The following is a 15,061-nucleotide window of genomic DNA, read 5'->3' as shown; positions in this document are numbered from 1 at the left end:
CAAATGTTGTTGTTGTCGGGTGCTTTTGAGTTCCTTTAACAAAAACCAATCGACGTTCAAGGCTTGACAGCGTATTCTCAAAAATGATAGGAGCAAATAAACTACTGCAATAAACGTTAATTTATTGTATTTGATGGAAATAAAACGCGCTCATTTTTCACCGAGCTGTCTAGGCTACTGATGCTCCCGCATCAGCGGTACTAACCGAATATGGTCATAGGAAGTGCAGCACTTCATCTTCCTCTAGCTGTTGCTGAGGGATGTCGTATAACAACCCTGCTAAGAAAGGTTACCCTCATTTGCCAGTTATTGAACTCTACTGTGTGTGCAGTTATGTTCACACACTACATAGGTAGGCCTACTCGAAATACTCCGAAGGACATAATTAAAGCTACTGACCGTATAGGCTACACCTGCCTACACGTGTTACCCTTTATTTGTTATTGGGACCACTTTTGTTGGCCTATAAGGTTGATTGCACAATTGACCAACTCCATCACAGATTGGCAGCCTTTAGTATAGACTAATTGATTCTCCGAATTCTTACCGTACAACTGGCATTAGCAACTCCAGAGGTTGATTATTATTATTGATGATTGTGTTGTTTATTCAGTGATTTCCTTAATGGTCTCGGAGATTCGGCATTGCAATAATTACATTCTCAAAGCTTAGCCTACATTTCATGTAATAAGTTCAAGGTAAAGTGTTTGAGTAGGCCTATGCAGATCTTGTTTATTTTTCTATAAAATCGTATAATGTCGAGTGATAGTGATAATGTTATGGAAACAAGGTCTATAGCTTATGATACAAATCAGCAGGTGGAGAGGTGCACCACCCCACGCTGTCAAATACTATACACTACCCCCACTCTACTCATTTCTCGGTTGTCACGCACGTACGTACGTGCACGCGTACACATGCTATAAATAGGCACGGACACATTAATTACGCGGGTGCTGGGGTGAGGTGCCTCTCTAAGCGCAGAAATGATTCCACACACAGACAATAACAAAAGCTCCAGTCAGGCACCATTTCACGGCACAGGAGTGACACTTACCAAATAGAACCACTTATACATAGACAAACCCAAAGATCCCAAGTGATTAGAAGTTCCCGATAGGGTTTTCACTTTAATTGACCTGCTTAAGGAACGCCGGATTACGTAATTCACTCTGTTCTTTAGAGTTGTGAATCTGAAATAAAGGATATTCTGTACTCAAACGCCATATAAACCCCATTAGGCCTACGTTTCAACACATTTCACTGAGACACTGGCAAGAGTTTTTCACTTGCAGCATTACCACATCCCCCCCAGGGAATTACAGTAATGTTCTTCCCTTTTGTCTGTGGTCAGACTACAGTGTACGGCTGACAAGCAATTCAGATAATAGCTTTTTTTCCTTCTTCAAAACAGAAATTGTGTTTCTGGATTTTACACGACTTGCAATTCACTAACCTCCAAGTTGCAGTTTGATTAAACAGTGTTCCGTGTTGTTAACAGCCCTTCTAGGCATGGACCTCATTTGTCTGCTGTGTCAGGAACTCCTCGATCAGAGAACCTCACAATTGCATGTTTATATCATTATCATACACAAACTCTCATCACATAAAAGCCTGCACAGCCTGCAACAGAAAATGATTCCCCCCTACCCCCCAAGCTGTTGCTTGTCCTCTTAACTGTATGCCTTGTCAGCTAGCTACCCTTTAGACAAAATCCACAAAGAAGGTTGAAGACTTCGCTGTGCTCAGTGGAAAGACACTGGGTGACCCTCCGCACCGTTTCCATGGACACATCATTAGTGAACCGCCCCAGCTGGCTTGAATTGTTTGAAGTATCTGTGGCACAGATTTTTTTATATATATTTCTTAAACAAGACTCCTAGTGCAAGTGCAGATGGAAAACCTTATTTTTTTATGATTCTCTTCAGATTACTATAATACAGAATCACTTCACATTTTGACAATCTGGGTGTGATCCATATTCAAATCACCCAGCCTGATAAACATCTCCATGATCATTTCAACCCTGATTTGTTTTCTTCAGAAAAATTGCAACAAAACAGGATGTATAGCCTGATGTTGATGACAGTGCTAATGATTTAATTTGCATTGCGAACCCTGTAATTTGCATTGTGTGCTAATTGTATTTCACCTGCTGCGCTCAGTTAGCAATCAGACAAGCTATGAGGTATGAGTGAGGAGTTCCTCTCGGAGACAATTCATCAGTGTCTTACACACAACCTCAAACAAATTACATAACTAATACAATTGTCTTAACATTGCCTCAAAACCAAGTGTGTTACACTTGCTTACTGAATATTTGGGGTTATGAGTCATAACACAGTGGGGCAGGATGGTGAGGTAGAGGTTGATTGTTGAGGAAAAGCAAATGAAAGTGCAAGACGCTCTACTACAGGATGGGAGTCATTCCTATGGGCCCAGGGTCTCAAGTTTCCCACTTCAGTCCCCAGAGCAGTGTTAGACCTAAATTGATCAAAATCAAACGTTAACCATTGGTTTCATTGCGTCTCTATAGCACTTTTGAAACCTTATTCCAATAAATTTGATATTTACTTATGCAATATTTCTATCATGACAGGTTCAATTTGACCTGAAAACAATAGGAGAGTTAATGTGTTCTATTGAACATTGAATAGGGGAAACATATGGGCCCTGGGAACATAGATAACCTCCAAGAGCATGACCATCCTCTTAAACTATCAGACAGCTTTTAATTACTATCTATGACCCTGTCAATGTACTGGACAGTAAAGTCAAAAGAAATTAGATCTACTCATCCAGTCTAGATTTTTTCAACATTAAGATTAAATGGACTCAGCCTCCAAGAGTTGAATAAAACAAGTCAATATAAAAAAATAAATCTAAATGTCAAATAAAGCTAGGCCTCCACATCTATGATTAGTCAACACTTAACAGGGAAGCAAGTAGGGATGACAATTAAATACTAATGTCAAGTTAAAAACAAAAAAACACATGTTTTTTTGTGGAACAGCTTGACATCACACTTCAGGAGAAGGAATGTGAACAACGCTTAAAATTGAATTCAGACGGTACACTTGAATCATATGACAGTAAAAACATTAAGAAACCTGTCTCACTCAAGGGGCTCAGCACATTAGGGCTTCCTCATCCATTTCAGTAATATACCACAAGTTTGCCAAATTTCCCATACAAAATACAGATACTGTATGCATACATATTTGGATGTACACGGTCGTAGAAGATAACAGTATTGTCACATGGAGGATGAATTCTGCTGAATTTTTGCAACATCCTGTTCAGTATCCATGTTGACAGTCCTCATAACATTCAATATCTAAAAAGTTTGTTCATAAGCTTGATCATCTGATAATACAATACAGTGTGATATGATGGAATGTATCTGTATGCTTTAACACTTTGTATAAACATTTTTTATTTACTCTAAATACTTCAAACAAAGACTTGTGATTTAGTTAACTGCTGAACTTACTATGGTTGTCTTGCCTATTATTACTATAAAAAAAGTTTAGCATATAGGCAGACAACCGTTAATTTATTGAATACATTAAGTTGGACAATGTATAGAAGTGGATGCTCCCATCCATTGATCTCATTCAGTCTTTTCAAAAAACCACAGATGGGAGTCCGGCAAATCCATTATGGTGATACATTTCACCTCATATCCCATACCTCCAAATCAAAAAGTTTAAAGGGGCAGATCAGTATGGTGAATGTTTAAGGACAGAAAAATGGCACAAAACATTCAGTTAAAAAAAAGAAAGTCCAGCACAAAAAGGTTTGCTATGGACAGTTTTAAAGACCAAAAAGAGCAGACACAAAAAAACATGAGCAATCCTTTGACGTGAAGTATTGAAGCTTACGGGGAAAACTTCTTGGCCTGTGCTCGAACCCTTTTTTCATATTCCACTCTGTTTTGGCTGAAAGGGAAATTGATGAGATGCAGGACAGGTTATACATTTCACATGAATCAAGGTCAGGAGTCTCTACCATTTCTGGGACTCAATGAAATATTACAGAAAACTCCCACACAAACTTCAGCTATTAAACCTCTCAATCTCAGTACATGACCCGCATGGGTATAACTCATAGCTAGAAAGCCTCCTTGTCCTCTCCCATATATAGTAAAGAGGTATGAACACAGTTGTGTATCCTACAAAAAGGGACATTAGACATTCAATTGTCATCCTGCGACCACATTTTATATAGAAGTTTGATCTCAGGTTTCAAATCTCTGCCCTCCATGTTGATGAATATGATATTAGTACCATAATCATTTTTTGAATACATATTTATAGCAAAAGATAAATACAAAAAGGTACAATCATTCTCTTCCCCTACACAGCTTGCGTTAGGATGAACTATGCTTAATCATTTTCTGAACCCACTACAATAAGATCTCAAAATTAAACATGGTGTTTACATGCATACCAAACAATGAAATTAAATATTTGAATGCAACCAGTAATTATATTGTTGGCCTTGTTTAGATGACTGTACCCAAGTAAGTGTGTGGGCACCTTATTTAGAATGAGCATTCATTTAGTGATAGTGATGGTCACATGCAAGTAGTTTCTCTAAGTGCTTTAAAAAATAAACATGTAAATAAAATAAATCTGAATGAAACCCAACCGGGGTCCTGTTCCAGTTCATTCGGTTCCATAAAGCCAGCTCAACGTAGTTCAAACTCAGTTACTATGGCAACTTATGCTGCGAAACTGACCTGGTCCGGGGCAGGCTAACTGTCAGGCTTAGCACGTGTTTTTGCTTAACCAGACGTTCACTGACCCAACGGGAAAACAATGATTCACCACAAACTTTCTGGTGTGATGCCTTTTAAAACCTTTATCAATGAAGTTAAGGTCGATAAAAATAAAAAGGACCTCGACCTACGTAGCCCATCATTCATGTCAATCATGGCGTGTCATTTTTTTCTGATGAAGTGGTGGATGAAAGAACATTCTTTCGGAATAAGTCACATGATCATGAACATTGCGCTTTGCCATGGTGGATTGATAGGATCTATGTTTACCTCTCAGGCTGCTTAAGAATAGGGTGCACCCGCAATTGACTTGAATTAGTCGGATTGCATGAACTACAATTGGCCTTTATGGAAAAGATTTTGCCCCGACTGACTTGTTAGGTTAATTCAAGTCAGGTTTGGGAGTTTAATCTCAAGCTTTTTTGAGCGGTCTTTATGGAACAGGCCCCAGTTTGCATTACATCCCGTTTACAAACATTGAAATCAAAATTACTGATACATAGATTTGTTGCCTATGGATAAGTCAACTGCTAACTAAGACTTACCAGTAAATCGTGTATGCCTCTGCTTGTGCCGGATCTTGGATATTTGGTTCATTTAGGAGCTCTTGGATTCCTAACAATATCTGTTGATGAAGGCAGAATGGCAACCTTAAAATTCTCACATGGGATGAATATCCAGAACATGAATCTTTGCTGCCCTCTGCTGCACAACATTTTGACAAGGCAAAAGCAAGGACAGTTAAACATAAATAACTACTCAAACTGGATTTTCCAACAGAAAGATCTGCGCATCTTGAAAAAAATTAACTCCAGATGGGTACTTGTTTGATAGTAATGGCCGGCCTCCAGTCTTTGTCCTCCTCTAGAATCGATAGGCAGACAGTGCCTGACGGATACACATTTGGGTGGAACAAGGGAGGCTCAAATTTGCCTGCAAAAGACAACCTGGGTAATTAGTTACATGAAATGTTACATGCATGTAGGATTAGTGCTCATGTAAAAAGTTAAATCATTAAAAGAAAAGAAACGTACACTTTGGAGGAGAGGAAGGATAATCATCCTTGAAGAGCATTCTCAGTTTGAACAGCCCTCCTTCCCATGGCGTCTAAATTAAAAAACAAACTTTGTGAAAAAGTACCTGGAAAAAGCCATTGCCCATTTAAAAGCTGTCCACACAATTTGGTTGCGGCTTTCCATCAAGTCTTACCCCCTTTTTACCAGGAATGGCACACTCCCAGTTCATCAGGTTCATTGTTCCATCAGGGTTTTTTGTTGGGACAGCAACAAAACCCTAGTGAAGGACATGTCTTTTACCAAATGTAATATCATGGCAATGTTCAGAGCATCAAGATCAAGTTAGGCCCACAGTTCCAACAAGCAACAGTAGAGGAGAAATACAACTCACGAAGTAGGCTATATACCGCTTTTTCACAAAGTGGGGTGTCCTGCAAAGATTTGAATACTTACAAAGGGATGGTCCTTTCTCCAGGCCTTCCTTTCTTGAGCAAGGCGGCTTAAGGCTATACCAGACATGACTTCTTGTTGCTTCCTAAATCAAAACAAAGTATTATGCAATATTCAATAAAGAAACCGGGGAAACCCGTACACAAACCAGTTTCTGAGAGCAATAAATAAATTTGCCATCTGGTCAATAATGCAACTTTACTTTTCAGTAGCAGTGAAGGGTAGATATTTCTGACTGCCTTGATAAGTTTGAGAGATGTCCACAAAGCAGCTACTAGTATAACGTCTGGACTAGCTAGCAGGCCAGCCTATTTTCCTAGCTAGCCAGCCAGTTTTAGGGCCACACTAGCTAACTCAGCCTGCCAATTGTAGGACAGCTAGCCAGTCAGTCACTTCTATGTAGCCAGGTAACTATCCAGCTACAAGCAAGATGGCTAGCTAGCAATCTCTAGCCATTCATAACAATTGTATATATAGGCTAGTTAGCCGGCAGTTGGCTACCTAGCCAGTTAGCTTGTACGAGCTTCCTAGCGTATTGGCTGTTGTTGACTGAAAAAGCAGGCAAAAGCAAAGAAACTTACCGATTAACGTTTAATTTTCACGTAGAGGGTTCTTAAAAGATCAACACTCACCTTCAGTATGACTAAAACTGTTTTTTTTTATGTGATGATAACAGATGGCGTCAAATTTGGCCACAATTTGCTTGCCAGGCTTACGAAGTTTCCCTCCTCCTGAAACAGAATTTATCCCAGTCTAAATAAGACCAAGCACACGTTACGTTGCGCAAATGTCCACCCTGCGCGAACCTTTATTTGCTTTCGTTCGCAGATCTACCACAAATACAGCAACGAACCAGACTGCATTTAATCATAAAATGTATGCCAATCAAATGTAATCAGATCTATACCGAGAAAACAAGAACACATAGGAGGAAACACAATTTAGGAACGGAACGTACCCATATACCGATTGCTTCTGCCTGAAAACGATTTCACTAATTAACTGATCCAGTTGCAAAACTCCCGCGTTCCTTATTTTGAATCAGGTATAATTACCCCAAATAATGTTTTATTAAAATGTACCCACAATAACAGTTTGTATATGTGGATTGGTAAAGACAATGAAATGATTAGGCTACATTTATCGAAGTGTTCAAAAGTTCAAAGACGTGGCAAAAAGAGAACGTAGGGTAATGTGTGGGACACCGAACTCCAATGTTCTTTTCCCTACTATGAACATTTGTCTAGTAGGCTAGTCCACATAATTTTTACTCTAGCATGGATGTTATGTGACTGAAATCCCCAAACTTGAAGAGCCCTGACAATATTATTCAGAGCGATACAGAAAATCCAAGACAATATTACTGATGAAATAACTAAGAAAAAGATTGTATTTAAGGTGGATGTTTTATTTCAGTAGGTAGCTGGAAGGTTATTACAATTGTTGCTGTGTAAACTAACACAAAGTCACAACGGTTTAGCCCAGAGCCATAGAGAAATACTTCATCATTTTCATCATTACTAATGTCGTTGCATTTATCATACAATTAAAAAAAACAACTAATTTGACATACTTATTAACTTCAATAAATATTTGTTGTAACATAAACGTTGATGTTAATATCAAGTTGTAGCATACTGTAACATCAAGGTCAGCCGTTTAAACCAGTCTCGGGAAAAACTTCCAAACACTTTGTTAATTAATTTACATTTATTAAGTTTAACCATGTTTTAACATCGTTTCGAATTTTTACTTGTCAAAACATTTTTCATATTGTGTATATACATGAGTATATAAAATACATGTACAAACATCTAGAAAGATACTAAATAGGAACAGCAGTGATAAAGTGGAGCAAAGCATAATTGTTCTTTTTCTAAATGTTTTACAGATTAATGGAAAGTTTGAAAAACGTTCTGTTAAGACATCCACAGCAGCTGGAGGAAAGAACATGCTTGTGTCTACCATGGGCCCTTCCTAAGAAGAACAGTCAGACCTATCTAAAATGAGGTGGTGTCCTGCAGAGCTGAAGAGGACCCAATAGGGTGCATCAGTTTAATCATGCAGTAGACGACACATGCAATAACTGATAGCTCCTGTAACGCCATACTCTGAAAAGCTACTGCTGGGTGGTCACTACTCATCAAAAGTTGACCCTGAAAAATATGAGCATCAGTAACACACCCATTGCAAATGCACTGAAGTGCCTCATGGACACTAGAGGCACATGTCACCACAAGACACTCGGTGACGAGTAAATATAATTGTCATCAAAAAATATTCAAAAACTTATTACTAGTTGTGTTGATACATGGCTGACAGCAACTATTTGGGATATGTAAATATACAAATATGCAGATCTTCCAACCAGCCAAATTTGAGGGTGGTGTCAAAATGGCAAGGTAAGTAAACATGTAAGATCAAGATTATAAAACACTACACGTAAACTTTACCTTGATCAGGCAATAACAATGGTTAAATTGACCTCTGTAGAGATTATAGCTTGTATTCCACTATTGAAAGCCCTTAGTGTGTAAGGAAGAAAAAAAACATGCTATGAGACAACATCATACAGTATATTATCAGACTTTCTCCTCAATGTACAAACAAAGGCTTGTAGATATATTAAAATTACCTAAATAGTTTCCAAGTCCCTGACCACATATTTATGTAATTCAGTTCGAATTGATATTGATTTGGTCATCAAACAAAGGCAACATGTTCTACACCAAAATTGTACTGTATATATTGTCAATAAGCAGGATATGTGAAAGCTATTAGTGATGGTAAAGCCATTGTGTGCTGCAGCTTTAACCTTAAATGTTTGTACACTGCCAGTCCAAAACCAGTCAAATGACTGATTGAATGTATACGGGTGTTATTGAAAAACACTGTGGTGAATCATGCAGAAGGATTAGTGCTTCAAAACTATGTTTCCAACACAGGTGTGATACATGTATGCATAATATCAATTATTTGCTTGGTAGAACCTGCCACAAACAGTCACTGCCCTAATATTGAAGTTAACTGCCCAAATCCAAGACAAAAGCTTTGCAAATAATAACAACTATTTAAAAGTAAACTAAGTAAACAAATAAGGCTTGCAATTAATATTGAGACAAAGAGGCGAAGGTTATATTAAAATTGGCAAGTAAAATGGGTTCCACATACAGTTTAACAAATACCTATTAATAATATTCAACCGAAAATATCCCACTCCCTCCCTTCAAAGCTACTCTCCCAAAAACACATGAACGTGCTGTCTGACTACTGCAATGAGTGCATAGGCAGACTGCGTGCAGGTAGGTAGGTAAGATCATTGGTCGTCAAATCATTGCATTCGGTCTGAATGCGATGATTGGTCGTGTTTATTACAGTCCTGCAATGGTCACAGATATCTGATATATATTTTTGTTTATCGTCAGAGCAATTAATTTATTGATTGCTATCAGGATGTGAAGTTTATTTCTGCAAATATGACAAAAAGTGCTTCTCAGAAACATTACCTTCCCTGCCTTTAAGGTAAAATACTCTAAAATACAAGAATGTTCCAGTTTCAAGGCAATCCATTGAGTACACCAAGAACCCTACAATGGAAGACTTCTACATCCTGCATCTCCCAATCATATATCGTCAATCTCTTAAAATAACAGGTAAAAACAGATGATAATGTCCCCTTTCCATAACATAAGATTCTGTGCCATTGGGCTATGTGTAAGTGGACAAATAATCTCATTTTCATAGATATATAAAAACCAAAAAAGTCTAATATGGATTTGTCAAACACCAAATTAATACAGAGTACAAATCTAATTGATTTTCTTCAAGTTAATTTCTTGAACTGAAGTTTAACGATTCCCTCCTAGTTGTATGCATTATGTTTCCTGGTGAATATTCGAAAATACTAGCAGAAACCCTGAGTAAATGATGGACCAGCTAGATGTAGTAGATTACCTTGCGCAGGTTTTTATAAATGACATGTCTATTTTCTCTCCATCACACTGATAAGGCTGTTAGGTCCTTCTTTCCATCTGGGATCAATCTACACCACTAAGTAGTCAAAACAGTCAATTAACACTTAGTTGTGCACATTACTGGTGTGTGTAGAAAAAAGAAAGCTGACTTCATCAGCCTACCATGATGTTCCTTAGAAAGTTCCTCTAGATTGTGATGTGTTTTGTGTATATGTGTTTCGTGTTTTGTTTATATCCAAATAATAATCATGTTTTTACAAAAGGATTGCAGTCTCTTTACATTCGAGAACCTTGTTCTTGAAGAATCTGAAAACAATGGTAGATTAACATAAAAATTATGTATTACATGAAAAGTATAGAGTGAATGCCACAACAATGAGGAGCAGGTTAGCTTCTGGAGTCACAAAACATGAACAGTAACAGCACAAAAGCAATAGAGAACATCCATACACTAGAGAAGATATGTAAGGGAAGGGAAAACCATTAAATATGGAGGAATTATCATCTAATCTTTGATATAATGGGCACATAGGGAGGGGGAGGCAGGGGAAAGGATGCAGTTTTACCCATAGCTCTAAGATTCTAGGCAAGGACTTGTGGAAAAAAAAGTCAGTTAGGTTGCAGTTAGGGTGTTCTATAGGTTGCATGCAAAAAAGCAGAACAAAAGTTTCTCAACATCACATATCAAGTTGTGAGACCAGTAAACGCCATGTAGCAGTATGGAAGCACTCACCTTTGCCTTTTCACTTGGCTCGCTGCTTGTGCCATAACATTGGTTATGCAGTTCTTTGGAGACAACACACAGGAATTCTGCCTGGTCTTCATTTCCATAGTTGTATGAGGAGCCAATACTGACCAACTAAGAGAAGAGAAGGGAGAAACAGAGACAAATAGTCCCTTAACTGTGACCAAAGATGAACATCATGTTTGCTTACAATTAAAGAAAACGTTTCTCAATCATGTATCGGTTCATCAGTTGCTGATTAATGAATGATGTACAGTACATAATATTAATGCATAGCACTAATGCCTTACGTAGGGGACGTTGAATGGCTGTATTCTAACAAGTCTAAACCATGACTGTATTGCGGTTCGCCCTTTTCACAAATGAGGCCATGTGCAGAATGCTTGGCATTCTGTCACCTTGCTGTCTCCCAAAAAAGGAAATGTGTGAGTGGCAGGAGCCAGGACACCCATTCCTACTATCAGAGCAAGACCTTTACACCCTGCAAGGTATCTGCAAGGGAAGAGGCTTCTCACAGACATATCACAGAAAAGGCATCACTGCTTGGTGTTCTGATGATTTTAAGGGGGGGGGGGGGGGCAACAACTTTGAACACAACATCAAACTCTAGCAACTTGTACCCCGACAGCAGCGAGTCTTAAATGGTTTCCAGGATTTAAAAAAATCATTTTCTTGTCTCCTCACACGGTCTGACAATTGTAAGACTTATAAGAAAAATAACTTCAATCAACACATTTTTGCTCTGGCTATAAAAGTTTTCTATACAACTACTAATGATCTGTAGATTATTTGTCATTGAAGCGTTAAGTCTACATTAAAGCACTTGCTCACCGAATACAAACACCGGACAGTGCATCTTTATCCTCTAGGCCTACCTGTTCAAACTTCCAGCCGTCTGACATTGTAGAAACCATTTGTGTTAATTCTTCTTCTTGGCACTGCAAGACTCTGTAGACATGCTTTACAGGAAGCTGTGTGAAAAACAATCCAATCGTTAAAGCCTATACCTAAGCTCCAGGTATTTATTGTGCGTGCTTGCCTTCTCATATACTGTATATTTATTTCTTATTATTTTCCCACCCTAACTAGTTATATTAGTTTTCCAAAAATACTTTTCAAGCTTATTTACGTTTTATGTGGGCATATTCTCAGTTTACAGATGGTACTGTTTGAATCGCAATTCCAGCTAAGATACTGCCAGAGTGACAACGTTGTTAGTATTAGCTTGTTTCAAAGTGGTTTCTTTATTAATGAAATGCAATATGTGCTTAAAAATGTTCTTAGAGGGAAAAATGTACTGGACGTTTAAGTCATAATATACAGTAGGTTATGAGGTATAGAATTGCCCAATTTCTTTGTTTTGATGCAAATATTTAAACTATGCAAGGCTGCCACATATCACTCCCCGTTAATTGAGGGGAGTTTCTTAAAGTTGGAACGTTTCCACCTCCTTCTTATTCCTGTTATTTTGCAACATTTTAAGAAATACTATAATCACAAGAAAGCTAACAGAAGTGCACCACAGAGGCACAAACAGAAACCCTCCACAATACAACATCTGTAAACAGAGAAATTTGGGAGAACCGTTTGCATAATCAAGAAGTCCTTGTTGAATTCTTATATATTTTTTATACAGATATTTTCTAATTCCTCATTTTAAAGAAATGGGGACGCTGTGATATCAAAATCAGCAATGTAAACTTACCTGCGCAGTTCTGCAGTCCCTCTCTCTGATTTTGTCTTTAACTAGCTTGATCAAAGAGGTAATATTGTAGAATTCTGCCTCTTCCAGTACTCCTTCGGGAACAAAACTACACATGAACAGATCCTGAAAGTTTTTTAAAATAAGCATCTGAAACTAATGAGGGAATCATTTAACATGCTGTTAGTGAATATAAGCATCATAAATAAAAAGGAGATTGATCGGCAACACAGAAACAACAACAGAACACTTATCTGAAGGTGACATGAAAGACAGGCCCAAACACATCTATGAACAATCAAGGACATTCTCATCATACCTTCCTCTGCAAGGCCTCTATTGAGCACCAATTTCCCATGCCGTAGATAGTTGAGCACTGGACCGAAGTAAGTTGGGTCTCTGTCTATTAAATATGCACCTGTCTCATCCTCAAGAATAAAAAAAAAAAAAAGAATATTAATGAGAAAGGAGTTCATACAATATTATGAGGACAATCTGTGCTAGATCTAAACTTTCCCTTCCAAAACTGTTGATTACTGCTATACTGTAGGTTTAAGTTGTTACAAGGTTGATGGAAGCAGAAAACACTTGATCATGTATCTGACATACAGACCGACCATGTAAGTGTGTATGTGTGATGTTGTTTCACAAAGGTAGCCTCTGGTTAAAGAGCTATTTATGGTATAGGAACTATGTTGTCTATGCATGAGGGGGTGTTTACATGTTACTACAAAAAGAATTCTAGAAGGTGGAAGCAGAGCCTGTGATCCCCACAGACTCCAATCAGATTTATTTGTTCGTTCTTCTAAGAGACTGACTTTCCAGCTGATGTTCAATTTACGCTGGTGTTAGGATTTAAGAGATGTTGAAGTTATTGGCTAGAAGTCAACTTTCTACTTACACATTGAAACCTTGTAGGCACCAGCATTACAGGTGAGTGCCGGAAGTGCCATAATTACACTGAACATTGTGGCTGGATGATCTGTTGTTTAGGATCCCTTGCCAAGGCCCGGGAAGTAATATGAGTCTGTTTCCAGAGTTTGGCCCAGACATAGTTGAGTGGCTAATGCCCCCAGCTCCCCAAGGGACAACATGGAGCACTGACATTAAGAAGTCTCATTATCTCCCAAGAATCCCCACTGCGAGCTAGATTCAACACTCCCACACCTTCATTAGCTAGAATCAATACAGAAAGCTACATTTCTTTGCCACCCTAATCAAAACTTAGGAATTACTTTGTGATTATGCATGAAACATTTTCCACTCATTCTGAACTTTCTGCTGGGCATTTTTTACTCCTCCATGTCCAAATGTTAATATTATCCGAGCAACAGGGTTTGTGAATTTCTTTGCTGACTTGTAAATGTCACCCTTCAGTTAAATGATGCATGATGACCTTTTGTGAAATGTATAGGATGGTCAAAAACACACTTTCTCATGTATATAATCACATTTTGACCAGAACAGGGCACCTGAGTCCAAGTGAAACATCTGACAACAAAAGATAAATCATGCTCATGGCTGTTAATTTATTATTAATAACCGGTCAACAGACTATATGACTAAGGGTAATTTACAAAGCTGAAAAACCTTGTGTTTTATTGTGAACATTGTCTAAGTTGTTTGAAATGGCCATCATGAAACAATTCTATGATGACTCGAGCTAACTACTGCTGGCTGTTAGCTAGCCTCTGCTAGAAAAGCAGGGGTTAGGCTATCTAGTTAGCTAGCTAAAAAGTGAAGACTGGCTCACTCACGGTTTAGCCAGCTGGACTGTTGTGCATGGCTAACTAGGAAACTCTAATTACCTAGCTAGCTACCCACAGCAACTGTTACGTTAACATTAACTACCTTGTCAGAGTCGAGGTCGGGGTCTGCCTGGCACAGTCGATACAAGAACGATTTGGGGTCTCTACACAGCGTTTGTCTCGTGGTGAGGAAGTACGTTCCACCAACATTCAGACGAACCCATTTGGATGCTCCAATTCCAGGTGAATGCGTTATTTCTCCTGCAGACGGGGCTGGACACCTCCGTCCAACTGAGCCGCTGAGGTCAGGGCTCTTCTCCGCCATCCCTTCTCCCCCACTACACTGCAGCTACTCGGAGCTTGCAGGACCTCATAGAAACAGGAAGTATTCTGGTGTTCCAAGACAGGCAGCTCTTTGCTCGTGAGCAAACTGACTAAAGCCACACCTCCCCGTCCCAGCCAGGACAAGAGAAAATTGATGCAAGTATATTCCTGCAAAACTGTATTGCACACTGTATTTTCACTTTTAGTGCAAATATACATATGAGTGCTGACTGTGCTCACGGGAACACAATTAATTTAATAAAAAAAACTACAGCTACTACAGACTTGTCTACTTTCCTGTCTACTTTTCCTAACCCAA

At 38.5% G+C, this 15,061-nt stretch overlaps 2 protein-coding genes across 2 annotated transcripts; both read right to left on the bottom strand.

The window, feature by feature from the left end:
• Positions 1–3,421: 3,421 nt before the first annotated feature.
• On the bottom strand, positions 3,422–7,006 carry ube2ia (ubiquitin-conjugating enzyme E2Ia). The gene is made up of 7 exons (XM_067233235.1): positions 6,882–7,006; positions 6,253–6,334; positions 5,993–6,076; positions 5,818–5,890; positions 5,607–5,716; positions 5,329–5,408; positions 3,422–3,941 (listed from the first exon to the last, which is right to left on the bottom strand). Exons 2-7 carry the CDS (start codon positions 6,316–6,318, stop codon positions 3,881–3,883), a joined length of 474 nt encoding a protein of 157 aa, XP_067089336.1. The 5' UTR covers positions 6,319–6,334; positions 6,882–7,006; the 3' UTR covers positions 3,422–3,880.
• A 646-nt stretch (positions 7,007–7,652) lies between these two features.
• Positions 7,653–14,786, bottom strand: kctd5a (potassium channel tetramerization domain containing 5a). Its single transcript, XM_067233605.1, has 6 exons — positions 14,522–14,786; positions 12,990–13,098; positions 12,674–12,765; positions 11,844–11,939; positions 10,957–11,082; positions 7,653–10,529 (listed from the first exon to the last, which is right to left on the bottom strand). Exons 1-6 carry the CDS (start codon positions 14,741–14,743, stop codon positions 10,500–10,502), a joined length of 675 nt encoding a protein of 224 aa, XP_067089706.1. The 5' UTR covers positions 14,744–14,786; the 3' UTR covers positions 7,653–10,499.
• Positions 14,787–15,061: the final 275 nt, after the last annotated feature.

This window comes from Osmerus mordax, chromosome 3 (assembly GCF_038355195.1).
Source record: "Osmerus mordax isolate fOsmMor3 chromosome 3, fOsmMor3.pri, whole genome shotgun sequence".
NCBI lineage: Eukaryota > Metazoa > Chordata > Actinopteri > Osmeriformes > Osmeridae > Osmerus > Osmerus mordax.
Note: the sequence above shows the minus strand (reverse complement) of the source record. Positions and strands in the feature narration are given on the sequence as shown.

Coding starts and splice junctions, on each gene's coding strand:
- ube2ia (XM_067233235.1), bottom strand. CDS start 6,318: ATGTCTGGTATAGCCTTAAGCCGCCTTGCTCAAGAAAGGAAGGCCTGG. Junction 5,409..5,606: donor CGGCCATTACTATCAAACAA/GTACCCATCTGG, acceptor CTTCATCAACAG/ATATTGTTAGGAATCCAAGA. Junction 3,942..5,328: donor GAGGCATACACGATTTACTG/GTAAGTCTTAGT, acceptor TTTCCCTTTCAG/CCAAAACAGAGTGGAATATG.
- kctd5a (XM_067233605.1), bottom strand. CDS start 14,743: ATGGCGGAGAAGAGCCCTGACCTCAGCGGCTCAGTTGGACGGAGGTGT. Junction 11,940..12,673: donor GGGACTGCAGAACTGCGCAG/GTAAGTTTACAT, acceptor TTTTTCACACAG/CTTCCTGTAAAGCATGTCTA. Junction 11,083..11,843: donor ACGGCTGGAAGTTTGAACAG/GTAGGCCTAGAG, acceptor CTCTTCTCTTAG/TTGGTCAGTATTGGCTCCTC.